This window comes from Prionailurus bengalensis, chromosome D2 (assembly GCF_016509475.1).
Source record: "Prionailurus bengalensis isolate Pbe53 chromosome D2, Fcat_Pben_1.1_paternal_pri, whole genome shotgun sequence".
Lineage (NCBI taxonomy): Eukaryota > Metazoa > Chordata > Mammalia > Carnivora > Felidae > Prionailurus > Prionailurus bengalensis.
This window is the reverse complement of record NC_057351.1, coordinates 56,077,876-56,103,840: the sequence shown is the minus strand read 5'-3', so window position 1 is coordinate 56,103,840 and position 25,965 is coordinate 56,077,876. Positions and strand designations below refer to the sequence as shown.

Here is a 25,965-nt window from a genome sequence, read left to right as displayed (position 1 = left end):
GAAACAGGGTAAAAAGCACAAAGAAGTCTGCCTGTCCTCTCGTCAGCTTTTTTGGGACTAGCCTCTGGCCATCCTAATTTTGTAAAAGGAATATGAGGAAGCACTGGAAATTACAAGCCTGGCTCACAGCCAAGCTGTTCACCCAGCCTCCTAGACAGGGGAGGCTTCAGGAATTGGGTCCAAATCCCTTGCTTTGCAAATGGGGACACTGAGGCCCAGAGCAGGAACTGCTGTTCCCAGCATCCAGATACTGGAAGAACCAGGGACTAGAACCCATGTCACTAACCCCCAACCCGGTGCCCTCTGCTGAAGGTAGTCTGGATGACACAGGGAAGCTGGAGGCCACATAGAGCTCACTGGGTCTAGGAATGTAGGTCTGCAGCAGCTAAGAATGAATTTAGATAATACCCGCAAGCCTCCATTTCCAGTGGGCAGTTAGGTGGGTGGAGTTTATGTTTTTCCAAATGAGGTCACTAGTTCTGTGGGTGAGACCAGCAATGTCTCCAGGGAGCTCCCCAGGTATCTGAAATGGGAAAGAGAAGGCCTCATATGTACTTTTACAGGTCGGGGTCTACAGATGCATGGACTCCCCTGTCCCTTCCCACCTCCCAGAAACCAGAAGCAAAGCTACCCAGGGAGGGAAACTCAGAATGGCCTAGTTGAAGCAACCTGCCCTTTCTAGGACAAACTCACCAAGATTCTGTGAAACACAGGGCCTGTGAGACTTGGGAAGTAGAACTTGCGATCCTGGGAGGGGGCCAGGTGTGCCCTGTATGCTGGAGCCCTTCCTCACACAGGGAGGTCTCTCCTCTGCCATCAGTCTGTACTGGCGTCTGGCTTTCACGTCCACTTCTTCAGGGTGTGCCTCCTCCGGGGGTATTGCTCTCTTCAAAATGCAGATCCGGTCCCCTCTCCTACTTGTGCTCACGAGCTGACCCAGTGCTCACCAGTACAGCATCCCTAACCTTCACCTGCCCCCTTTTCCACCTCTGCCACTCAGTTCCAGCCTTGCCGAGCTTCTCCAAGTTGCTTAGGTGTGCTGCTCTCCCACTTCCCTCTCCCCTGTCAGCCTTCCTCCCCCCACCCCACCATCCGCATCTGCTTTAGTGCTTAACACAAAGTTGTTTTCAAGTTCTCCTAACAATCTGTATTGAAATTTCTAGAAGTTGTGTGATAGAAGTGGGGGCAGGGGCTGCCCTCTTCCACGTGAGGCCTCCAAGGCTGCCGGGGCATTGACAGGCTGTCGGCACAACAGGAAAGAGCGCTGGATGATCAGATGAGGGAGATTTTTCTGGGCCAGCGCACATTGTTTCTGCTCACATTTCGCTGGCTAGAACCCAGTCGTTTGGCCACGCTTAACCCCAAGGGGGTCTGGACAACATTCTAGCTGTATTCCCGGCGAGTAAGGACTGGGTTTTTGTGAACGCTGCCACACCACCCTTGAGGTGTCAGCCCGAGTCACTTGCACAGAAAGTATTTCCTAACTTATGAGCAGGCCAAGCTGCTCCTTTTGGGCTGAACCAGTACACTTGGAACCCAATCCTTTTATAAGCCATATTTAAGGTAGGGTATAATAATGGTTTATTTACACATTTTTCTGTGTTAGAATGTATATTAGTTTCCTATTGCTTCTATAAAGAATTATCACAAACTTAGTGGCCTAAAACAATATAAATTTATTTTATTACATTTCTAGTGGTCAGAGACCTGAAGTGGGTCTTACTGGGTTAAGGTCAAGGTGTGTTCTGTGCTCCTTCTGGAGGCCTATCTAGGGGAATCTGATTTTTTTTTTTTTTTTTCGATTTTTTTGCCTTTTCCAGCATTAGGAGCTTCCTGCACTCCTTGGCTCACAGCCCCTTCCATCTTCAAAGGCAGCAATCACAGCCTTCCAAGCTTTATGTCTCCTCCTCTGACTCTGACCTTCTTTCTTCCCTCTTATAAGGACGCTTGTGATTACATTGGGCCCGGCTGGATAATCCAGGATAAACTCCCTATCTCAAGATCTTTAACTTAGTCACATCTGCACAGTCCCCTCTGCCACTGTAAGGTAACATATTCACAGAGTCCAGGGATTAGACCATAGACGTCTTTGGAGGGTCATTATCTTTTTTTTTTAATTTTTTAAAATCTTTTTTTATTTTTGAAAGAGAGAGAGACAGAGTGTAAGCGGGGGAGGAACAGAGAGAGGGAGACACAGAATCCGAAGCAGGCTTTAGGCTCCGAGCTGTCAGCACAGAGCCGGATGCAGGGCTCGAACTCACAAGCTGTGACATCATGACCTGAGCCGAAGTCAGATGCTCAACCGACTGAGCCACCTAGGTGCCCCATCTTTCTTTTTTTTTTTTTAACGTTTATTTATTTTTGAGAGAGAGAGGGAACACGTGGGGGAGGGGCAGACAGAGAGGGAGACACAGAATCCGAAGAACGCTCTGAGCTGTCAGCAGAGTCCAACATGGGGCCAGAACTCACAAACGTGAGATCAAGACCTGAGCTGAAGTTGGTGGCTCAACCGACTGAACCACCCAGGTGGAGGGCCATTATCTTGACCACCACAGACTGTTAAGCTTTTGTAAGGACTGTCTCCACTCTTTGTTGCTATGTGGCCTTAGAAGTAATCCCAGTACGTGGGACATTGTAGATGTTCTTCAATGTGTGAGGTGATGGAATGGGTAGGGTTATAGCTTCCCAAAGTGAGCCCCAGGTTGTGGCAACCCTGCCCATTTTTCTCTCCCCATGAGGTCTGGGCTGGCTCATGGCCAGCAGCCCATTTGTCATAGTTCCTACTTCCCCATATGATGTGGTTTATAAAGAATTCACAGGACATTTGGCCTTCATGTTCCAAGGCAGAGTTTTAAGAATCAACTTTATTGAGGTATAATTTACATATGATTAATCCATCCATCTTAAGTGTTGAGTTTTGACAAATGTATACCCCCATGCAGCCACCACCATAATCAATATAGGGTGTATGTGTGTTCATGGTTTCTTTCGTTGTTTCGATGTACAGTTCTAAGACCTATACCAATGTATGTAACCGTCACCACAATCAGGATACTGAATGGATCTATCACTCTCCAAAATACCCCTGAGCTCCCCTCAGCTTCCCCCACCCCCTTAGCCCTTGGGAACCACTGATCTGTTATCTGAAACTATAGTTTTGTCCAAGGCAAATTTTAATCATGACTACCTAGGTACCATTTTATTAAAAACAACCCCTTTCCCTCTCTGCATTGTATTGTATCCACCTCCCCAAACTACATCTTTAGCACAAAGAAGGGGGTGACCAGATGAAAACTCGGAACTGGGCAGGGTCACTGAAGATTCTCATCAGGCTCACGGTGGTCCCCTAGCTGCCTCTAGACCAGCCTCTGTCCCCATGAGGAGGGAAAACAATGAACCTGTTCGCCTGGGCCAGGAAGACCATGGAACGGAAGTGAGGGAATCAGGTGAGCTGGCATTTTTAATGTGACCACAAAGTTGAAAAGGATCAACCACTGCACTGGATGCATGGTGAAGCGGTGATTACTTCACATCAACAAATAGATTGCAGTTACGATTACAAAGTAAGAACTAGATCAAATATAAGATACACCCTAGAATTTTTCTTGAGGTGCAATTCACATAACATAGAATTAGTCATTTTAGAGTGTACGGTTCAGTGACATTTAGTACACCCACAGTGTTGTGCAACGACCACCTCTACCAACTTCCAAAACATTTTCACTTTCCCAAAAGGAAACCTTTTGCAGCTGTCTGCAAATGCAACCCATTAGCAGCTGTCTCTACATACCCCCTCATAGTCCCACCCCCCCCCCCCCAGACCTAAGCAACCACCAGTCTGCTTTCTGGATCTATGAATTACTATTCTGGATGTTTCATACAGTGACCTTCTGTGTCTGACTTCTTTCACTTAGCATAATGCAGCATATCGTAGCCTTTTCATGGCTGAGTAATATTCCATTGTCTGGCCATGTCGCAGTTTATCCATGGGTCTGCTGATGGGCCACAGCATAGAATTGCCTTATTTGTAATTTGAGTACCCCTGAGATGATTTCTGTCCCCATAGTTTAATTCCAATGTCATTCCTACGGGCCCATGTGCTAAGCCTTCCCATACATGTTCTCATACAACATAATACTTTTGTACAGAAGGGATCATCCCCCACTTTACACATTCAGAATCCGAGGCACAGAAGGATGAAGCTTCTGGATCCAGGTGGAAATATGAACCCAGTGTTCATCCCTCTTCACCCCAGCTGGTGTCTCTGAATGCACGTAACTGAAAGCAAAATCCATGTGGAAAACAGTTCCTTGGGAAAGATTTCAGTGTAGTCTAGACCAATGCAGAAAACCCTCGACTTCTGTGTCCTTCCACGGTGGTTCTGAATACCCTCCGTGAGCATCTCTTCAGGCCGGCAGCCAGCATACCCAACGCAGGGTCCTCCCCAGTCCCTCCTTGATGCCCTCTTGTTACTTTTAATTGCATCTGAGCCTCTCTAGCATCTTGTATTTTGACTCCTAATCCAGGGCGTTTCTCTGCCTCCCACTAGTCCAGCACAGCACTTCCTTTTCTCAGAGCTCCCCAGAGAAGTGCCCCCAGAAAATGGAGTTGGTCTTCCCTAATGAATTCATCTCTATAATGAAGAGTATAATATCCAAGCTCCAGCATATTTACATAGCAATCTCCACACAAAAGCAACATTACAAAGGGAAGATTTTTAAAAGAATGTCATCTCAAAGCTCCATTTCCTATAGTGCTAAGAACACTATGGGAATTACCCTGACAAGAAGACAAAAAACGACTTCCAGGGATGCTGGGTTAGAGACAATAGCTACACCAGCCCCATTAATGTTTAAACTCAATGGAGCATAAAACTGCTTTTCTCTACTTACAGGCAGGCATCATCTTACAGAGAGGAGAAAAAAAAAATTACCATTTAACTCTAGTGAGATCCTTAAGCCCTCCCCTAGTTTTTATTCCCATTGAAATACTCCAGTAAGTAGCATCAGAATGAAAATGAGAATCGCTCCCTTTGGGGGGATGGTTTCCGAGCCTCATCAGTAAGTGTGCGAAGAGCCCTCCACAGAGACGGAGGAGGACGGCTGCCAGTTGGGAAAGGATCTGTCACCAAAACCTGCAAAACTAGCTGTGGTGACATACCTGGGGACTAGGGAGCCTCTGGGCTGACTTCAAAAGGCTTCAAATAAGTGCAGGTCAGGGTAGACAGGAGGCAGAATTCAAGGGTAAATTCAAGGAAGTAATGCCTTCAGGGTACATTTGACTTAGTGGGCTGCAAGGGGGAGCATTTATCATTAATATATTAGCTGTTTCCCTGGGGGATTCACGGGAACTGAGCCAGGCCTCTGTTAGTAAATCACTGGACCTAATCCCACATTACATTTGTGTAATGCCTGACAAAGCCTGTTCCCATTATCTCATTTGATCCTGAAAACAATCCTCAGAGGGAGGCAGGGCAGGGATTATTTTTTCCATTTTACAAGTGAAAACACTTGTAAACTGATTTGCCAGGAGCCACACACCCAGGATGTGGCAGGAATGAGAGACTTCAATCTAGATCTTTGTACAACCTGTGCAGGGTTCTTTTAACTCCACACAACAGACAGATCAAAATATTCCCAGCCCCACCCAGTCCTCACACCCAGCAGCTTAACCAGCAGCTAGGAGTTCACCAGGACAGAGCAATTTGTTCACACTGTCCCCACACCTCTGTCCTAATGAAGATACATAGCCCTGACTGGCAAACCTTCTGGGGGAAAAAAATCATTTCATATTGTCTCCCTACACCACTGACCAAAATTAATCCCAGAGGGATTTGAAAATAACAACAAACAAACAAGGCATTAAAAAAAAAAAACCCACTAAGGAAAATAGAACTCGATATTGAATAACTTGCTGGAGACAAGAAGACTAAATTTAGCATTGTGTTAAAAGTCTCAAGGAAAGGGATTTTGTAGATTTGGGGGCATTAAAATTCGTTAAGTTTTAGTCACAAAAACATGACTGTAAAGGGCCAAAAAACCCTGAAGAAATAGAGCAAAATGTGGAAGAAAAGGGTTAACTAAACTTACGTAGAAGAGTCACGCAAATACTAAGAAAAGCTCAAGATGAAAAACTTCCTAGGAAACAGACAATCACAAAAAAAGGAAGTACAGTTGGTTAACAAACATTTAGAAAACTGCTCTACCTAAGTAAAAATCAAAGATATGAAAACACAAAGATGTCAATCTCACCTATGAAATCAGAAAAAAAATTTTTTTTAACTTTTAATACTCAACACTAATGATGGGGGAGTAAATGTACTCAACCCTTGTAAAGCAGTTTGCCACGTTTATCAGAAACCTTAAAATATAATTTGACCTAATATTCCACTCCTGGGAATATGGTTTTAGGAAAGAATCATCAATACGGAAAAAGTTTTACGCAAAGAAATGTTAGTCACGCACTTACAGTGGTGAAATTTGGTAAACAGCAAACGCTAGAGGAATTGTTAAATAATTTATGGAACAAACACTTGATGAGAACTTATGTAATCATTATAGGTTTTCAAAGTGCATGCAATAACACGAACACCATTTATGGTGTAATGAGAAGTGGAAAAGCGTGTGCGTTGTATGTGTGGCTGTTTGTAAAATACACTTTGCTAGAAAAAGGCTGGAGAGGAAACATTCTTTTTTAACGTGAACATGTTTGAGTCCTATGATCGAGAGAGGTTTTTTCCACCGTCCTATATTTCTATTTGACCTTAAAAATTTTTTTTTAATGAACAAAATCAACTTTTCTTTAGCCATGCGGTGGCGCGTCCTTCTCTCCCAAGTTCCCTGGGGACTTGAGGACAAGACGGAGAGGAAATCTCAGAGGCCCTACCCCGAGACGATCCCGCTCTTCTTTGCAAGGTCGCCGCCGCACCCCAATTCCCCCTCCTTTCCCCACCTCCAGCTCTGCGAACCGGGACTGTCGGCGAAACCCGCCCCTCCCCCACTACACCAGGTCCTGGTGACTGCGGGTGCGCGGGGGAGGAGCAGGGCGGGCCCAAGCGTTGCTGACACGTGGGGAGCGAGGAAACGTCCGAGGAGGAGGGGTGGGGTGTGTGGGTGGGTGTGTCCGTGAGTGGGAGAAACCAACCCAGACCACCTCCGTGTCTTCATTTTCTCGTGTTGTTTACCGGACGGAAAAAGGACGCAGCTCTCCCAACGATCCAGAGCCCCTCCTAGGTAGGTACCGAGAGCAAACACCAGAAAGCTCCGGCCGCGACCCTGCGCTGCCCGCGACGACCAGTAACCCGTCCCCTGGTCGCACGTCTCCCCCCCCCGCGTCCTGGCGCGGTGGTAGGGCCCGGCGGCGACGTCACCCATTGTTTACAAATCAACCCGAGCCGGTAGGATTCCGGCTCCCGCGGCTGCAGGCGCGCGGCGCGAGTGCCTGGCGGGTTCCCGCTTCCGTGTCCGCCCCGGCCCCGGCCCCGGCCCCGGCCCCGGCCCCCGCTCCGGCCTCAGCACTGCTCCCCGCTCCGCCGCGGCCCATCGAGCCCGGCGGGCCGCCGAGCCGCCAGCGCCGGCCGCCGAGCTCCGTGTGCCCGGGCGGGGGGCCATGCCGTGTCGGAGGGAGGAGGAAGAGGAAGCCGGCGAGGAAGCGGAGGGGGAGGCGGAGGAGGAGGAGGAGGAGGACAGCTTCCTCCTGCTGGAGCAGTCGGTGACGCTGGGCGGCTCGGGCGAGGTGGACCTGCTGGTGGCCCAGATCGGCGAGGCGCTGCAGCTGGACGCGGCTCAGGACAGCCCGGCCTCCCCGTGCGCGCCCCCGGGGCCGCCGCTGCAGCCCCCGCGGCCCCCGGCGGCCGTGCGGGCGGACAAGGCCCGGCCCCCTGCGCTGCCACTGCTGCTGCCGCCCGCGCCGGCCGAGGCGGTGGGCCCGGCGCCCCCGGGGGCCCTGCGCTGCGCCCTCGGGGACCGCGGCCGCGTGCGGGGCCGGGCTGCGCCCTACTTCGTGGCCGAGCTCGCCGCAGGCCCCAGCGCTCTGCCCGGGCCGTGCCGGCGAGGTTGGCTGCGGGGCGCCACCGCCTCCCGCCGCCTGCAGCAGCGACGATGGCCCCCAACCGGGACGCGCGCCCGCGAAGACGACCCGCACCGGCTCCTGCAGCAGCTGGTGCTCTCGGGGAACCTCATCAAGGAGGCCGTGCGAAGACTTCAGCGAGCCGTCGCTGCCGTTGCAGCCACGAGCCCAGTGGGCGCCGCTGGGCCGGGAGGCGGCCGCAGCGGACCGGACCCTGTTTCCCTGGAGCCTTCTGGCGCTTTGCACTGACCCGGGGGCCCCTGGAGGAGGAAGAGGACACCGTTTCGCAGACCCAACAGCGTCCTACCCTCACCGACCGAGAGCTGAAGCCGCCGTTGCGGTCCTGGGAGCGACCGCCCAGGCTGCGGAGAGACGCGTGGGGAGAGCCCTCAAGGCGAGAAAGAAGTTACCGGCCCCAGCGAGGTTGTCGGAGAACAGGAGCCTGGAGAAATGCACGGGCCAGGGCGCATAGGTGCCGCGTGAGAGTTTTCTCGGCCACCTCGGGGCTAATGACCTGGGATAAACTGGGAGAACTATGGCAGCTACTTGCATCGACTTGTACCTGACTTAAGCCTTGGGGGCGTCATGTGCTTCGATTGTTTAAAGATAGGGTTCGGAGGGGCGGGTATCGCCTGGGCTTTATTAACAATACTTGAAAACTAATGACACGCAAACATTTTATTTTCTGGTGGAAGAGCTTAGTGGAAATGGTGCTACAATTGCTGTGCAAAGAAATTCCAGAGGGAAGAAGAATGTAAAAGCTTGGTGGTGGGTGGGTTGCCATCACCCCCTTTTCCCCACCCAACTGGTGTTTGGTGGAGGTGGGAGATGTGAACTCCAGTTAGGGGGTTAGAGGGAGCTGAAGAATTTTGAAGGTGGCGCGAGTTGGAGTTGAATGTGGACTTTTAACTGACTTGACCTTGCCACCTGTGGTTCAAGGTCACAGTTTGCGCTCTGGCAGAAGGCTGCGGGGTTCCTGGGAGAACTAAATTCATCCCTGGGTCTTTTCTTTCTCTTGCTCCAAGAAGAGCCCTGTCTGTGCTTTGCTACCTTTTGGAGTCTCCCGAGGACACACAGAAGCAGAGAGGGACCTGTGGGGAGAGTTATTTTTCTGTGCTTTCCTCTTTCCAGAACTCCTCCTCCTCTTTCCCTGAGGCCACTCTTGGCCTAGCCTTGAGCTTTCTCAGAAAGTCATAAACAGTCTCCCCTGTCCTCCCAGCCAGACTTTGTTATTTCACCCTTTCTGGTGTCTGCATGGGAGAGATGAGACCCTGGATGTTTTTCTGCTATGTTCTGGCCGTCTGTGGGGCCGTGGGCCTGAGCCTTTGTGGGTCCTCATCCCTCACAGCCTTCTTCTGTCACCAGCTCTTCTTGTGAGTGACTGAAACCGTGTTTAAAATGTGACTCCGAGAGGAGAACCCGCCGGCTTTACCCTTGTGAAACTTGACGGCACTTTAAAGAAAGTGCCACCCCCAAACTTTAAGGTAGCTAAACAAATTTTAAAAACAGTTTCAATGGCTCGTTCATCCTCCAGATGTAGCTATTGACGTACACTTCGCACCGGAGTGTCTGAAATTGTGGTGGTCCTGATTTATAGGATTTCTTAATTAAAATGTCTGCTGAATAAATTTGGTTTTTGTTTTGGAGCATGTTTGGCTTTTTGGTGGAAGGTGGGGGAAAGAAAAACAGAGGGGATATCTTAATAATGAAGGGTGAGTGTACTTGGGGGGACCTGGGCAACGGGTTGGAGCCATCTCTGCTCAGCGTAGAATACTGGTAGAGCTGCAGGACTTCATTGTTTCTGGGTTGATGTTAACCGAAATCAGCAAATTAAGTCCAGATTTTTAAAACCTGCTAGATGGGCTTCCATTCCCTCTGTGGAATAAGAACATATTCCAGAAATGCTCTCTAGGCGGGAGGGCAGAGGCCAAGAGACTTGATGTGTCTGGAGAGCGGTGGAAGTGGGGTGATTTTCATCTGGATTTTTGTGTGTGTGAAGAATGGGAGGGCACAGGCAAAGCCAGTCTGTTTCTTCTTCTTTGGAGACTAACCCGGTCTGGAGCTCTGGCCTAGGAAAGGGAAACCAGTTTCACAGCGATATATTTGGTAGTTGTAAAATGGCTTGGTTTGAGCAGGCAAGGGTTAGATTAACTGAAGTTTTCCTGTCCTCAGGCCTGTTTTCCCCAGGCATGGAACCCTGGTAGAGTCCCTTCCTACTTGGTCCAGCCCAGAGTTCTGCCACCCAGCCCCCTCGGGAACTTCTTAGCACCTCTTCCTCCCTCGCCTGCCCACCATTTTCTCGTGCGGGGGCCACAGGGGAAAGCTAGTGTTCAGTGACTGGGTTTGACTCGGCCCTGCTACTCACCCATCTGTATCATAACGAGCAAGTGACCACCCTGTGCTTGTTCCTTCACTCATTAATAAAAGAATACTAGTTAATAGGGTAGTTGGGAGGGTTAAATGAAGATCAGAGATGTCTGGGATGACTTGCTCAAAGAATGATAGTGGCTAATTCTTGTCACCACCACTGCCTCTTCCTTGGCCCTTCCTTTGGGAGTGGCCCCTTCCTTGGGGACCAAACGTGCCCCACTTGCCCTCGCTAACTTTAGCCACCATAATACAAGCTGTCCCAGTCTCTTGCTACTGTACCCTACACATCCCTCGTTCTGACTCCTTCCAGAAATCTGCTTCCACGTAACCTTCCAAACCAGTCTATCTCTGCATTCATCATTCTGGGGGTTGTATTCACTGGGTAGACATGTGCCAGGAGTCACTGTTCTGGGTATCCTCTCATCATGTCATGGTTTTATGGGCCATAACGTGGAGACTGTTTTCTCCATTTTATAGATGAGGACACTGAGGCCCACGAGACTGACTGACTTGCCTGAGGTCACCACCTTTTTTTTTTTAATGTTTTATTTTGAGAGAGGTTGCGTGCGCACGCATGCGCACGTCCCAGCGGGAGAGGGGCAGAGAGAGGGAAAGGGGATCCCAAGCAGGCTCCACACAGTCAGTGCAGAGCCCGATGCAGGGCGCCATCTCAGAAACCTTAAGATCATGACCTGAGCCAAAATCAAGAGTCAGATGCTTAACCGACAGCCACCTAGGCGCCCCTGAAGTCACCACTTTTTAAGTGGACAAGCTGGGATTTGAAGCCAGGCAGTCTGGTTCTAGGATCTCCTGTTCCTCAACCAGACCTTCCAGTCTACTGTACCCCCTGTATGAGACTTCCTTGACACCATTTTCTCCCATGTTGGGTTTCTTAAGGTTTCTTAAGAGCATCCCACTAAATACCTTAACACAATGGCATCACTGTTCTCAAACTTCTCTTGAACACCAGCCACGTATATGCAAAGTGCTGGGGCTGTGGGATGCGGCAGGGTTTGAGACCTCCTGGGAGAATTCGCAAGCAGCTTTGGGGCCGAGGCCTTTACATAAGATAGGAAAAATTGCCTAAGAAGGGCGCGGATAACAAATGGTACCTGGCTGCTGCTTTTAGAACCTTGAGTTGTCTAAGATGAGGGCATAGGGCCGAGATGGTGCAGTCTCACCCAGAGCAGATGTCCTGTGGGTCTGCACTATTCCCAAGAGCACTTGGGAATGAGGTTAGAATGGCGCCTGCAGACAAGGAGAGAAGAGCTATGGGACCTGAGAAGCAAGGTAGAAGGAAAGAGAAGTGATACCTATTAAGGGCAGGTGCTCTGTTGACACCTTTTATGAGACCTTCCTTTGCTCTCTACAATGGGGAGAGGTAGGACTTATTGGTGGTAGAACAGGGTCTGAACTCATGGCATTAAGCTGATTCTCTTGCCTCCTGCCTTGAACCACCCACATCTCTAGTCATGAACAGCCCCCTCTGTGGATTCAGCCATTTGCAAAGGCTGTAGGGAGCCAAAGCCTGGGCCTGGGCAAGTGTCTCTCTATATTGAGGCAATGGCCATTTCCAAGGTATTGGAGCTTGGGATGGCCCATTCCTAGTGCTTGGCCCAGGAATGACTGTGGCTGGGATATCCCTAGCCCTTTGAGTAGCTGGGCACTGAACTGGGGGGATGTGAGCTGGCAGAATTGAGACAGCTCCCATCTTCTGAAGGGGCTGGGACCTAGGTTTCCCTGGTAACATTCTGCAAGTTTTGAGCCCTTAGAAGATCCAGAAAAATAGGGAAGTGGCAAGGAGAAGCTAGCTGGTTGTGGGGGTGGGGGTGGGGGTTGATCAGGAGTTTCATGTGTGAAGTTATAGGGACGGCAGCCTGGTGCCTCATAAATGATTAGAGCTGTGCTGAAGATAAAGACTTGGCAGTTAGAGCTAAGATGGGTGGATGGATCCTGGGAGACGCTGGCAGTTGGGAAGCAGTAATAACACTAGCTAATGTCTGTCGTGCTTCCCATGTGCCAGGCTCTGTTCTAAGTTCTTTATAAAGACCAACTCATCACATCTATGTGGGAGGGAAAAAAGTAAACAATAGGAATAGACAGAAAGAGTAGAACCGAGAAACCACGGGAGACTGTAAGGGATGGTGGGTATGTGAGTGTGTCTGCACGTGCTTATGGGTGTATGCACACGAACAGATGTATCTACGTTATCTCTGTACATCCTCTGTGGCTAGGTCCAAGGTATATGGAATCAGATCTTAGTGACTTTCACTATTTTTTTTTTTAATATTTATTTTTGAGAGGGAGCACGAGCTGGGAAGGAACAGAGAGGGAGACACAGAATCGGAAGCAGTCTCCAGGCTCCAAGCTGTCAGCACAAGCCTGATGCAGGGCTCGAACGCACAAGCTGTAAGATCATGACTTGAGCTGAAGTTGGACGCTTAACCGACTGAGCCACCCAGGTGCCCTCTTTTTTTTTTTTTTTTTTATTTTGAGAGAGAGTGAAAGTGTGAACAGGGGAGACACACACACACACAGAGAGAGAGAGAGAGAGAGAGAGAGAGAGAGAGAATCCCAAGCAGGCTCAGTGCTGTCAGTACTGAGCCTGACGTGGGGCTTGATCTCACAAACCATGACCTGAGCCGAAATCAAGAGTCAGATGCTTAACCAACTGAATCACCTAGGTGCCCCGTGATTTTCACTATCTTTTTTACACCCTCTGCCTCAGCACCATTAAACAATAGGTCTTGAACATCTGCACTGTGAGTTTCTCCCCCTTTAACCCAGCTGACACAAAGTACTATCTATGGTGCATCTGGAGAAAGGTGATTATGACTCCAGTCTAGGGAAGATTTTTGGGAAAACCTAGGAAATCATTTGTCACCCGTGCTAGGTTGTGGAATCTAATTTCGCTGGTAAAAAAGAAACAGGCAAAAAGGCAGGCCAAAGGTAACAAGAAGATAACCAGCTTGTGATTTTTTTTTTTTAACCCACCCAAATCAATAAGTCAAACAAAGTGCCTGAACAGCCTATCGACTGGAGTTGTGAATTTTACCTTCTATGAGTCAGTTAATTGATAAGAGGGAGCAGTTAACAAACTTGATACCAGATTTAGTTTCCATTCTATTGTGGCGTAAGTTGTAGCGGAAGGTTCAGAGAAGAAGGATTCCTTCACACAACAACAGAAACACACCAGCGATCCCAGGCATGATGGATTATACAAAGTGGTTTCAACAGCCAACTCTCAGGTGCCCAGCCTTGCTGTGCTAGGAGTTTGTGACATAGGTGCTGTCACGTAGTGGGCACGCCACCCTTGTAATCCCCCAGAGCCCTGCCCTTTAGACCTGTGCAGACGGGGCATCTTGTGCCTTCTTGCCTCCTCAGGCAAGCTTACCCCTGAGAACATCTTCAGTTTCTCCCTCTGCACATCCTCCATGGCCGTCAGACAAGCTCAAGTCTCTCCTGGTTGAACGAATCCTTCCATTGGCCCAGTTTTTCCTTTTTAGCTGCTGTCCCTCCTTTCTCATCTTCTTTGAGTTTCTAGGAACCACAGCTCCTCACTGTGCCCCAAGCACCCCACTCCCTTGGCCTCTATAGGTCTGTTGAAATCGCCCCATTTGTTTGCTCTGCAAATATTTACTAAATGCCAATACCAAAGCAGCGTTACTAAATGCAGCTATGTTTTGGGCAGTTGGCTCAGCATTTTTACTAGCATTAGCTCAGTGAATCCTCACAACCCTGTGAGGCAGGGACTTTATTACTATCGGAATTCACAGATGAGGAACGTGAGGTTAGGTGAGGTGAAGTGACTGGCCCGAAGTCACAGGAAGGAGCTTTAAAGGAAAGGTCCAGAATTGCCACCCAGGCATTCTGGCTCCAGAACTGACATTTTAGTTGCCACAAGGTACTCTATGGAGGCCTGTGGGTTTTTCTGTTTTTTTTTTTTTTTTTTTTTTTTCTTTTCAAAGTGTGTCTTGTCTTTTCGTCTCTCTTCCCACCAAGGCCCTTATCACCTGGTGCATGGATGTTATAACAGCCATGCAACTGATCTAGCTTACCATAAATGTCCCCCCTCAACCTCAGACCATCCCCTACTCTGAGTGGCCTGATAATCTGCCCAACACATCCTCTTCATCTTGTCCTCTGCCATTAAAGAATATCTAATCTCTTTGGGAAGGGAAGACATTCACATATGAGTTCCTGAGATAACCCTATAATGACAGTAAATATAATGAAGAGTAAGAACAAAATGAACTCCAAGATCACTCCCTGCGAAGAAATTACATGAGTTTCTCAGTACAGGTTATACACGAGTGGACAGAGTGGGCACACAAAACTTCAGCTGAGCCCTGAATTTGAATTAGAAGGATGGGTTTTATTTATTTATTTTTAATGTTTATTTTTGAAAGAGAGAGCACAAGTGGGTAAGGGACAGAGGGAGAGGGAGACACAGAATCCAAAGCAGGCTCCAGGCTCTGAGCTGTCAGCACAGAGCCCGACATGCGGCTTGAACCCACGAACTGTGAGATCATGACCTGAGCTGAAGTTGGACCTTGGTCGACTGAGCCACCCAGGTGCTCCAGAAGGGGATGGGTTTTCTGATGGGGGCGTTAAGAGCTGTGGTCCCAGGCTGTCCTCAGCACAAACCCTCCCTTTTGTAATATTTCCTGCTGCTCCTACTCTACTAGTCTTGATCTGCTTTCAAGGTTTGGGATGAAAGGCACTGCCACCCTTTTCAGATTAAACCTCATCTAGACTAAGTAAAGGGTTCTCTATACTTCCCTTAGCACTTACCTATACAACAGGGGCATATGCTCAAGCAACTAGTCTTCAGAGGAAACAGGTTTATGCTTTTGAAGAAACAGATGGAAGAAGTCCTTTTTAAGAGGCAGGATTTTCCACAAAAAACAAAGTCGTGACCTTCATGCAATAGCTTCCAGATACAATGTCTTATTACTCGAGGGTTTATTGTTTGCTATTTACTTCCATGCATTATCTAATTGAACACTCACATAATTTTTCCAAGGTAGGCCCTTCTTCTCCCATTTTGCAGATGAGTTCATTGAGCTCATTAATTAGGTTAGTGACTCTGCCCCAAATCACACAGCTGCCTGTGTGGAGGCAGGGTAGGGCTGCCTGCAGAGCCCAAGGTCTTATCTATTATTACTTCTGGGAAACTGTTAAGGGCAGGTCACTTGTTCCCCCATCAGTGATGGATGGAAAACCATGAAGATGTACTGCACGGGAGAGGTTTTGCCCCTGGGCCTGCAGGAGCCTGCACTGTGTTCAAACGAGTGCACCTCTGAGGGGCAACCTCTCTGGGCTTCTATGGCTAAATAGAACTATGGTAGCACTAGACCGCCTAAGGCTGAGCTCTCCCTGGGCTGACATTCTGTGATTACTGAGCATTGGTGGAAGAGGGGGGAGCTAATTGAGTGAGTTAGTAATTTAGTTGCCAGGGTAACTCTTTTCTGATTGGAAGGAAGGGATCACAGGGTTCAACACAGACTTTGCTGGATACGAAAGTGGTGTCTGATCTTCATTCCATGTCTTTGCTTATGAGCTGGAAAAAGAAGGGCGAAAACTGAATCCAAATATTGTAGCGTTTATGCCTAATTTAGAATGAAATCCTGGGGTGGCAGACTGTGCAGTTCTCTGTGAGGTGTGGCATTCTTTTCTCCACATCACTCGTTACTTGCCAGTTTCCGTGTTTTAATTTATTTTGTATTTTTCTCGTTGACTTTCTAGCTTGGTCTTTTATCTCATCCAGGCTATTTTCTCTGGCCAACTAGCTGTCTTCATAGGATGCTGAATATTTTGTAAGAATATGGTTGTGGCGTACCTGGCTTTCCCTAGCTCAGCCTAGGGATCTGGGGTATGTTTTTCAGGGTTCCAGTGGCAGGGCCACCATCTTGGACAATTACAGGGGTGTCACTCACATTGTAGTATATGTGTGGAGTTGTGCAGTGAACGATATTGGACTGTGTATGACGGTGTTAGTCTATTGGAAAGAGGCCTGAACTGGGAGCCCAGAGACCTGGGTTCTAGACTCTGTTAGGCCTTTGACTTTCATAAGTGACTTTGGTAGGTGACTCTGTCCTGTTCCCTTACCGGACTATTTTTCCACCTATATATATATATATAGAAAGTGGTCTAATAACTTAACAATCATTTGTGTAAACCTTGACTTATTTCAAAAAAGATTTTGGGGTGACTAGTAAGGCCTGCAAGATTTTTTTGTTTTTATTTTTTTTTCAACGTTTTTTATTTATTTTTGGGACAGAGAGAGACAGAGCATGAACGGGGGAGGGGCAGAGAGAGAGGGAGACACAGAATCAGAAACAGGCTCCAGGCTCTGAGTCATCAGCCCAGAGCCCGACACGGGGCTCGAACTCACGGACCACGAGATTGTGACCTGGCTGAAGTCGGACGCTTAACCGACTGCGCCACCCAGGCGCCCCTGCAAGATTTTTTAAAAGCTGGACGGTTTAGGGTTATGGTGCATTTAAAGTGCCTGATAGTAGATATTAGTTTTCTCCAGTTGTCCTTTTAAATTAATTATTTATTTTGAGAGAGAGAGTGTGCAAATTGGGGAGGGGGCAGAATGAGAGAGAAAGAGGGCGACAGCAAGAGAGAATATCTTAAGCAGGCTCCACGCTAAGCATGAAGCCTGATGGGCTTAACAGGGGCTCGACACAGGGTTCACTCCCATGACCTTGTAATCGTGACCTGAGCCAAAATCAAGAGTCAGATGCTTGACTGAACCACTCAGGCTCCTCTCCAGTCTTCCTTTTTTAAGGAGGGAGTAGTACTATGTGAACCCCATGGTTGAGTCTGGCCTTAATTGATCATTACAAGCCAGCACGGCCGGTGCAGTGGCATCAAATCATGGCCGGTTTGGCCCTCGATTGCCCCTAACCCTTTGACCTCAAGGAAATCCCATCCCCAGTAAGAAGCGGAGCTGATGACCCCAGGCGTACTCCAATGCTGGAGGAAGTCAGCACCTGACCACTTTCCTCCTGCTCAGCGCCCAGTCGTGGCAGCCACCTACACTGTTGGAGCGTCCCCTTCCTCAGTGTTAGAGCCTACATAATCACCCTTCCCTTGCTGAGCCCCACTGGACAAGCCTCCCACAACATTTTCTGGACAGGGTGTACGGAACAGCTGGCTTGGTGCGCTCTGGAGGTGTATCTCAGACTATCAGGGGCGGAGAGAATGGGGAGGTATAGACAATAGGCATGGAGTCCAGAAGGGAGTTAGAAAGTCAGGACTGTAGAGGTGCCCGGGTGCTCAGTTCGTTGAGCATCTGACTCTTGATTTCAGCTCAGGCCACGATCTCAAGGGTTCATGGGACAGAGCCCTGAGTCGAGCTCTGCGCTGACAGCAGGGAGCCTGCTTGGGATTCTCTCTCTCCTTCTCTCTCTGCCCCTCCCCTGCTTGCATTCTCTCTCTCTCTTTCTCAAAATAAATTGAAAGAAAGAAAGAAAGAAAGAAAGAAAGAAAGAAAGAAAGAACGAACTGTATCCAGAAAGCACTTTTGGGACCATGGCATGCCCTTCTTTCATGAGAAACCTAGGACCCAGTCATATGGCTACCAAGGGGCAGTCCTGGGAAGGAACGAGTAGGGACTAGAGACTGTTTTTCTCCAGTATGTGCCAGTCACAGCAAACTTTTCCACATCTCACTTCTCGTCTATTGTACAGAAGGAAACCAAAAGCCCACAGAGGTTCAGCAACTTGTCCGAGGTCCCCATTTAATAAATGGCCTTGAACCCTGCATAATATATTGCCTAGTGTGGCTCCTTCCTGGAGGGAACAGGCTGAAGTAACTCAGAAAGGGAGGGATAGAGACAGGCCGTTATGTCACCGCTCCTGGAGAGAATGGCAGCAAACATGCTAAGAGCAAAGAGAGGAGTCCTTTCAGACACTGCCAGACAGCTTTCCCACCGTGGGTTTGTATCCTGATCGGCCGCTAACCAAGAGCTGCCGCAGCCTTAGGGGCTGCCTTGTGAAACGAGTCCACTTAATAACCACGTTAGAAAGAAAAAAAAAAAAAAAAAGTGATGAGCCTCCCAGTCTGCAGTGACAGGCTGAACTGATGTCCTTTGCTAATAGTCAGAGGCAGCTTCATAAAACTCCATCACTGACTAGTAATCCAAAAGGCTCTAAGGTTTTAGTGAATGGGATTGGTCCAAAACCTGACCTCACTTTCATTTAATTTCATGCCAGCACCAATACACGCCCAGCCACACAGACCCTGCTTAACTAGTGAGCCGCTCAGACACAAAGGCGCTCTAATTACCATCCACAAGGCAGGCCGACAAGGATTTCAAGTGTTTTTAAGGTTTATGAATTAGAGAAATGTGTTCTCTGCATCTTTCGCACCGAGGGCAAGTAGAAGATAAAACCCAACAATAAACCCAACAAAAAACCCAACGCATTTATTAAAAACAAGTATTTCAGTTAAGTTAAAATCCTACAATCAGGATAGCCACAATTCCAGACACTCCGGTGCGAAGTGTAGATATGTCAATAGCCACATCTGGATGATGAACAAGCCATTGAATCTTATAAAACTAAAACACCCACAAAACGGTTTTAGATCCCTCAGAGTAAGTGAACGGTATGTTAAAGCACTTTACCACCATTCACAATGGCAAAGCCTGCAGCTTCTCCGTTTGGAGGGTCACATTTTCTACTCGGTTTCCTTCACTTACAAAGGCGAGCTGGCATGCCTGGGGGAGGGGCAGAGGGAGGAAATCAACTCCGTCTATCCAGGGAATTGCAGCTGTTATTGCAAATGGCCCCGGAGAGTCCATTATAAGCTGCTGTGCGAGGCTGTGTCCCCGGAGTGCGCGTCACGTGGCGTCTCCCCAGCCCCCAGCCCTGGCCCCGAGGAGCACCAGCGCCACCCACTTGGAGTAGGACAGCAGAGCCGTGGGGGGAGCGCAGGGACCCGAGGCTAAGACTCTGGGCAGTTTCTGTGAAAGCCCAGGGCGCGGCTGCCCGCAGAAGGCACCGGCGCCCGTCACGTCCCCGCCTCCCCATACCCGCGGTGGCCGCGGTGCGCGTGTCCTTAGGAGACTCCAGTACTTGCAAAACACCGAGCTCTTCTCCGGAGTACAGGCAGAACCCGGCAACTCTTCTGCTCTACTGGAACCCCGGAACCCTGCCTGTGCTCAGGAAACAGTGACCTTGAACCCGAGGAGGAGAGGGACGGCTGTGAAAATATTTTAGAGAGGAAGGAGGGTTCACTCCACGTCCCACCTTACCTTTCCCCAGCACCGCCCGCCCCCGCCTCCCGTGCCAATCTCGCACACCTTTCCCTGCCACGCTGAGAACCGCAGCCAGTTGCAAAACGGGGGACAGAGAAAACGTTACTCCTATTCAACTCCCAAAAAGTCCTTTCATGGTACCGCGTGTTTTGTATTAAGAACCAGCACCCAAAAGACATGAGATGCGTTTTTGTTTTTTTTTTTAAGAGTCACAAATTTTCAAGTCTGGCAGTTTGAGGTTTTCCCTGAAATGACGGTCTACTCATGTTCCCCTCCCCCAAAGTGGATCAGGAACCAGCCCTGAAAAGGTAAAGTAACTGGGATCATCCTCGTCTTTCAGACGCTCGGCGATCCCGAGAAGCGTGGAGTGTGGCCACATGGTCGCCGGGCTGAAGGGCTCCGAGAGGCTGCGTGGAACTGCAAGCTGCACCGCCGGGGCTGGTCAAGCCAAATAAGGAGTCCTACTGAATGTGAGCTTGGGAGTGCGCTCTGTAATCTGCCTCACAAATAGGGCCAACCAAGCTGTTTCAAACACACTGGAGCCCTCCATTAATTCCCCAAGGAAATACTCGCGGTTTTTCCATTCCTCGTCTGCATTAGCTTATTTTCCCGTTTCCAACTGCGCGAGTTCACCAGTCTGAATAGGGATGCAGCCCTCAGCGGAATCCCTTGCCCTCCAGGCAGAGGCTGGCACTGTGGCCACTCGGGGTGTTAGCTGCCAGGTACCAGAACGCCGTCGCCAGTTTTGAGCTGCGCCCTCCTCCCAGACGCGCCGGGGTCGCTGCAGGCCGCGCGAGGGCTGTGGGGCGAAGGGGGCTCATGCACTGGGACCGACAGAGGCCCCGTGAGCGGGCGCTGGGGAAGCTTTGCGTGTAACTGCAGCCGTCGCGAATGAAGCCTCCGCACAGCCTCCTTGATGAGGTTCCCCGAGAGCACCAGCTGCTGCAGGAGCCGGTGCGGATCGTCGTCGCCGGTGCGGGATTCGAGCTGGGTCCCGCGTCGCTGTTGTAGGCGGCGGGAGGCGGCGGCGCCTCGCAGCCAACCTCGCCGGCACGGGCCGGACAGCGGCTGCGGGGCGCCCCGCTTGTTGGCTCCCGAAGGCCCATCAAAGCCGGGATGAGGGGCCAGTGGGGACAGAGCGCTGGGGCCTGCGGCGAGCTCGGCCACGAAGTAGGGCGCAGCCCGGCCCCGCACGCGGCCGCGGTCCCCGAGGGCGCAGCGCAGGGCCCCCGGGGGCGCCGGGCCCACCGCCTCGGCCGGCGCGGGCGGCAGCAGCAGTGGCAGCGCAGGGGGCCGGGCCTTGTCCGCCCGCACGGCCGCCGGGGGCCGCGGGGGCTGCAGCGGCGGCCCCGGGGGCGCGCACGGGGAGGCCGGGCTGTCCTGAGCCGCGTCCAGCTGCAGCGCCTCGCCGATCTGGGCCACCAGCAGGTCCACCTCGCCCGAGCCGCCCAGCGTCACCGACTGCTCCAGCAGGAGGAAGCTGTCCTCCTCCTCCTCCTCCTCCGCCTCCCCCTCCGCTTCCTCGCCGGCTTCCTCTTCCTCCTCCCTCCGACACGGCATGGCCCCCCGCCCGGGCACACGGAGCTCGGCGGCCGGCGCTGGCGGCTCGGCGGCCCGCCGGGCTCGATGGGCCGCGGCGGAGCGGGGAGCGGTGCTGAGGCCGAAGCGGGAGCGGGGGCCGGGGCCGGGGCCGGGGCGGACACGGAAGCGGGAACCCGCCAGGCACTCGCGCCGCGCGCCTGCAGCCGCGGGAGCCGGAATCCTACCGGCTCGGGTTGATTTGTAAACAATGGGTGACGTCGCCGCCGGGCCCTACCACCGCGCCAGGACGGGGGTGCGCTGTACGGTTGGGGGGCGGGGCGCCCGCTGGGCCCGGGTGCAGGGTGAAACCTAGCTGCTTCTGAGTCCACCAACCCTGAGTGCTGTGTGCAGGAGCGCACTGGGTTGCGGATACCCGCTCTGTCAGCCGGGCGTGGTTGGCATTTCCAGAAAATGAACACCGGCGTGGACTCAGTTGGTTTCTTCCACACACAAGCACAGACACTTACACCCACACACTCCCCTCTTTTAGGCGCGTCAACTCGTCTGGATTTGGCATTTGCGCTTTTGAGGTCCCGGGTGCCCGCGTCTGGGAAGTGATGACCCGGCGAGTGAAGCGAGGATGGAGAGAAGGGGTCAGGCGAGAGATCTGTCTGGAGATTAGGGAAACGAGGCTGACAGGGATGAAAAGGAAGCCCAGGACCTTGTGGTGTGATGGAGTGCGGGGGGCGGGGGGCGGACGGTGGGTGGTAGAGTTAGAATAGGCAAAGAAAGGACACAGAGCAATGTTTCTTGACCAGGAGCATGGGTATATGGGGCCTGGACTGGGGCTGACATTCCTGGAGAGGAGGAGGTCGTTGGTCTTGGGCGGTGGGTGTGTGAACTGAGCTAGAAAGTTCTAAGAATGCCTCAGCTCAGCAGGGGAGTATCTTCTCTGAGGGGAACACAGGAGAGGAAAATAAGCTGTTTGGATGAAAATGGAGATATGGATCAGTTTAACTCTTCAAGATATCATGATTGGCTTAATGATTAACCAAGACTTCATTTTTTAAAAGGAGGAGGGATGGAAAAATGATTCTTCACTGCCTGGAGGTTTTAGACCTTTATTCAAAATCCCAAATCCCTCAGGCCTAACTTCCAAACTCTACACTTGTAGGTGGCCAAGTGTAGAGGCCCAGCCTTTACAAGCCAATCAGGGGAGGTATACTATCAGCGTGAGAGAAATATTCAAAACTGGATTATGGTGATGGTTGAACAACTTAGTAAATTTACTAAAAATCATTGAATGGCCTCTTTCTTTAAAAAACAAAAAAAATTGGGGCGCCTGGGTGGCGCAGTCGGTTAAGCGTCCGACTTCAGCCAGGTCACGATCTCGCGGTCCATGAGTTCGAGCCCCGCGTCAGGCTCTGGGCTGATGGCTCGGAGCCTGGAGCCTGTTTCCGATTCTGTGTCTCCCTCTCTCTCTGCGCCTCCCCCGTTCATGCTCTGTCTCTCTCTGTCTCAAAAATAAATAAACGTTGACAAAAAAAATTAAAAAAAAATTAACATTTATTTATTTTTGAGAGGGAGAGACCGAGCATGAGAGAAAGGAGCTGGGGGACAGAGAATCCGAAGTGGGCCCCACGCTGACAGCAGAAAGCCAGATGTGGGACTCTAATTGATGAACCCTGAGATCATGACCTGAGCCGAAGTTGGACGCTCCATCGACTGAGCCACCCAGGTGCCCCTCTCTCTTTTCCCCAAAATAGTTATTTATTTATTTTGAGAGGGAGAGAGAGAATCTCAGCACAGAGCCCAATGTGGAGCTGGAGCCCATAAACTGGGAGATCATGACCTGAGCAGAAACCAAGAGTGGGTTGCTCAACCTACTGAGCCCCTCCCCGCCCCGCCCCCCCCCCCCCAGCCCCTGAATGGTCTCTTAAGATGAGTGAATTTCATATGTAAATTATATGTCAATAAAGCTGTTTTAAAAATTAACCACAACACATGCACACACAAATACAGAAGCCAGGCAGAAGGGGGCTACTTTAGGATAGGCAGCAGGAGAGTAGCCTAATTTCGAAAGGGAGTGCCAGAGGAAGAGACTGGAGACCGTCCAGATGGGGAGAAATAAGGGTCATGGTGGGCAGTTCCACAGATGCTAATTACAAGAGCAAACCTCCAAGGAGAGATGGGGTGGAGGGAATAGATGGGTAATTGTTTAAAAAGTGTTGGGTTTATTCTTGCTAAGTATGGAGAGAAGAATGTGGGAATAAAGGAAGAGGCAGTTTGAAAAAAGCCAGGGAATTTTTAAATCTTGGAAATGGGGACTTCTACAGGGTGTCATAAAATTCATCATATCTTTTTAGTAGATTCCTTAGGATTTTCTATATATATTGATCATAACATCTGTAAAGAAAGATAGTTTTACTTCTTTCTAGTCTGGATGCCTTTTATCTTTCTTGCCTAGTTGTCCAGCTAGAACTCCTAGAACAAGGTTAAGTAGAAATGGTGAGGGCAAGCATTCATGTCTTGTTCTTGATCTTAGGGTAAAGCATTCAGTCTTTCATCAAGTATGACGTTGGCTGTGGGTTTTTATAAAAAGGTGGCTTCATCAGGTTGATAACATTCCCTTCTATTCCTGGTTTGTTGAGCATTTTTTATCACGAAAGGACTATCCCCTCATTTTAAATCACTATTCTTTTTAAAATTTTATTTTAGAGAGAAAGAGAGAGAATGTGTGCATGCAAGAATGGGGCTCAATCTCACAACCCTGGGATCATGACCTGAGCTGAAATCGAGTCGGGCGCTCAACTGACTGGCCACCCAGGTGCCCCTTAAATTATTATTCATGTGAATGTACAATCAAGGCAGGCATTTATTAGCTTCAATATTCTGAATCTACTTATTTAAAAACTTAAGATGTAAATAATTGGTAGCAGCTTACAATTTGTGTTTTTTAAAAATACTTTTATGTTTACTTATTTTTGAGAGAGAAAGACAAAGTGCAAGCAGGGGAGGGGCAGAGAGAGAGGAGACACAGAATCTGAAGCAGACTTCGGGCTCTGTGCTGAGACACAGGGCTCAAACCCATGGACTGGGAGATCATGACCTGAGCTACAGTCAGACCCTTAACCGACTGAGCCACCCAGGTGCCCCTTGAAGACATTATTCTAAGTGAAAGGAACCAAACACAAAAGGCCACATATTGTAGGATTCTGTTTATATGAAATATCCAAAAAAAACAAATCCACAGAGACAGAAAGTAGATTAATGGCTGACAGGGTAGAGAAGGGGATTAGGACTAACTGCTAATGGGTCGGGGATTTCTTTTGGGGTGATGAAAATGTTTTGGAATTAGTGGTGATGTTTGCACAATGTAGTGAGTATACTAAAAGCCACTAAAATGTACATTTCATAAGTATACACTTTAAAATTCACCTTAGAAGGCATCTGGGTGGCTCAGTCGATTCAGCGGCCGACTCTTGATTTCGGCCCAGCTCATGATCTCATGGTGGTGGGATGGAGCCCCGCATCCAGCTCCTCACCGGGCATGGGGCCTGCTTACGATTCTGTCTTTCCCTCTGCCCTCCCCAACTCGTGTGGGTGCATGCTTTCTAAATAAATAAATAAATAAATAAATAAATAAACAAACAAGTAAATAATTCACTTTAGATGTGAGATATATATCAATTTTTTCAATGCTAAAAAATATTAATGGTAACATCTAGGTGCTGGGTAATAGGGTAGTTCACTGTCAAATTCTTTCACTTTTGTTGACTGCAAATTTTTAGAATAAAATGCTGGGAAAAAATAAGCCACAGAAAAGAGCTGATTAATTTTATGGCTTCCTTCAGAACTGCCCGGGACACGGGGTGGTGGTGGTGGTGGGGTGCTCAGGGCTGACAACTGGGAAGGAAGGGAGCAAGGAAACACCCTGCTGGCAGGTTGCCTGCTACACGGCAGGGGAATTGTGTAGACTCATTCTCCAGTGTTGAAAGAATGTAGACAGTCTGCTGCAGGCTGACCAAATTCTTGCCCACTGTGGAGGATTTCAAACTGTATGGCAGGAATGAGGCTTGACACTATTTTCAGAGGCCAGCAGCATCCCTGAGTGCTGAGCGATGGGCAGACATGGGCTCGCCTCTTTGTCAGTCCCTTCATTGCCACCCAGCGCCCACGCAGGGAGGCTGGAGGAACTGAGCTGGTTGGAGGTTGGGGGGGGCGGGTATGTGTACAGAGAGAATTTAAGGGATTAGGGGATTCACACTGAGGTGCAAAGAGGTGCTAATGAGATAGTAAACACCTCTCGGGGGAGTAGCACTGAAGAAGCTGCAAACTGAGAGGGCAGAAGTTGAAAATGTCTTGAGGCTGCTGATAGGGTGGGAAAGATAACTGGCCACTGGTTAAATGGGACAGTGGTGTCTGTAACTCAGTAGTTAAACTGGATGAACGGCTTTGGGCTAACAGTGATGCAGCAGTGTGAAATAGTTTTGCCATTCATAAAGGTAGAAATGACTCAAGACTGGGGAAGAGGTTGAGAGGGATGCAGCTGGCAGGTGGAGACTTGAGTAGTGCACTGAGTTGAATGAAGCTCCCTCCACATTCCTGCCTGCCTGGAACCTGTAAATGGGACCTTATTTTGGAAAGAGGGTCTTTGCGGATGTAAGCAAGTTAAGATGAGGTCAAACTAGAGTAGGGTGGGCTCTAATGCAGTGGCTGGTGTCCTTGTTCAA

General features: G+C 49.8%; 2 protein-coding genes across 2 annotated transcripts; one reads left to right on the top strand and one right to left on the bottom strand.

Annotated features, from left to right (window-relative positions):
- The first annotated feature begins 7,119 nt into the window (after positions 1-7,119).
- Positions 7,120-9,713, top strand: FRAT2 (FRAT regulator of WNT signaling pathway 2). Its single transcript, XM_043597132.1, has one exon. It carries the CDS (start codon positions 7,609-7,611, stop codon positions 8,314-8,316), a length of 708 nt encoding a protein of 235 aa, XP_043453067.1. The 5' UTR covers positions 7,120-7,608; the 3' UTR covers positions 8,317-9,713.
- A 9,138-nt stretch (positions 9,714-18,851) lies between these two features.
- FRAT1 (FRAT regulator of WNT signaling pathway 1) lies at positions 18,852-21,532 on the bottom strand. Its single transcript, XM_043597131.1, has one exon. The coding sequence runs from the start codon at positions 21,269-21,271 to the stop codon at positions 20,423-20,425; it is 849 nt and encodes a 282-aa protein (XP_043453066.1). The 5' UTR covers positions 21,272-21,532; the 3' UTR covers positions 18,852-20,422.
- Positions 21,533-25,965: the final 4,433 nt, after the last annotated feature.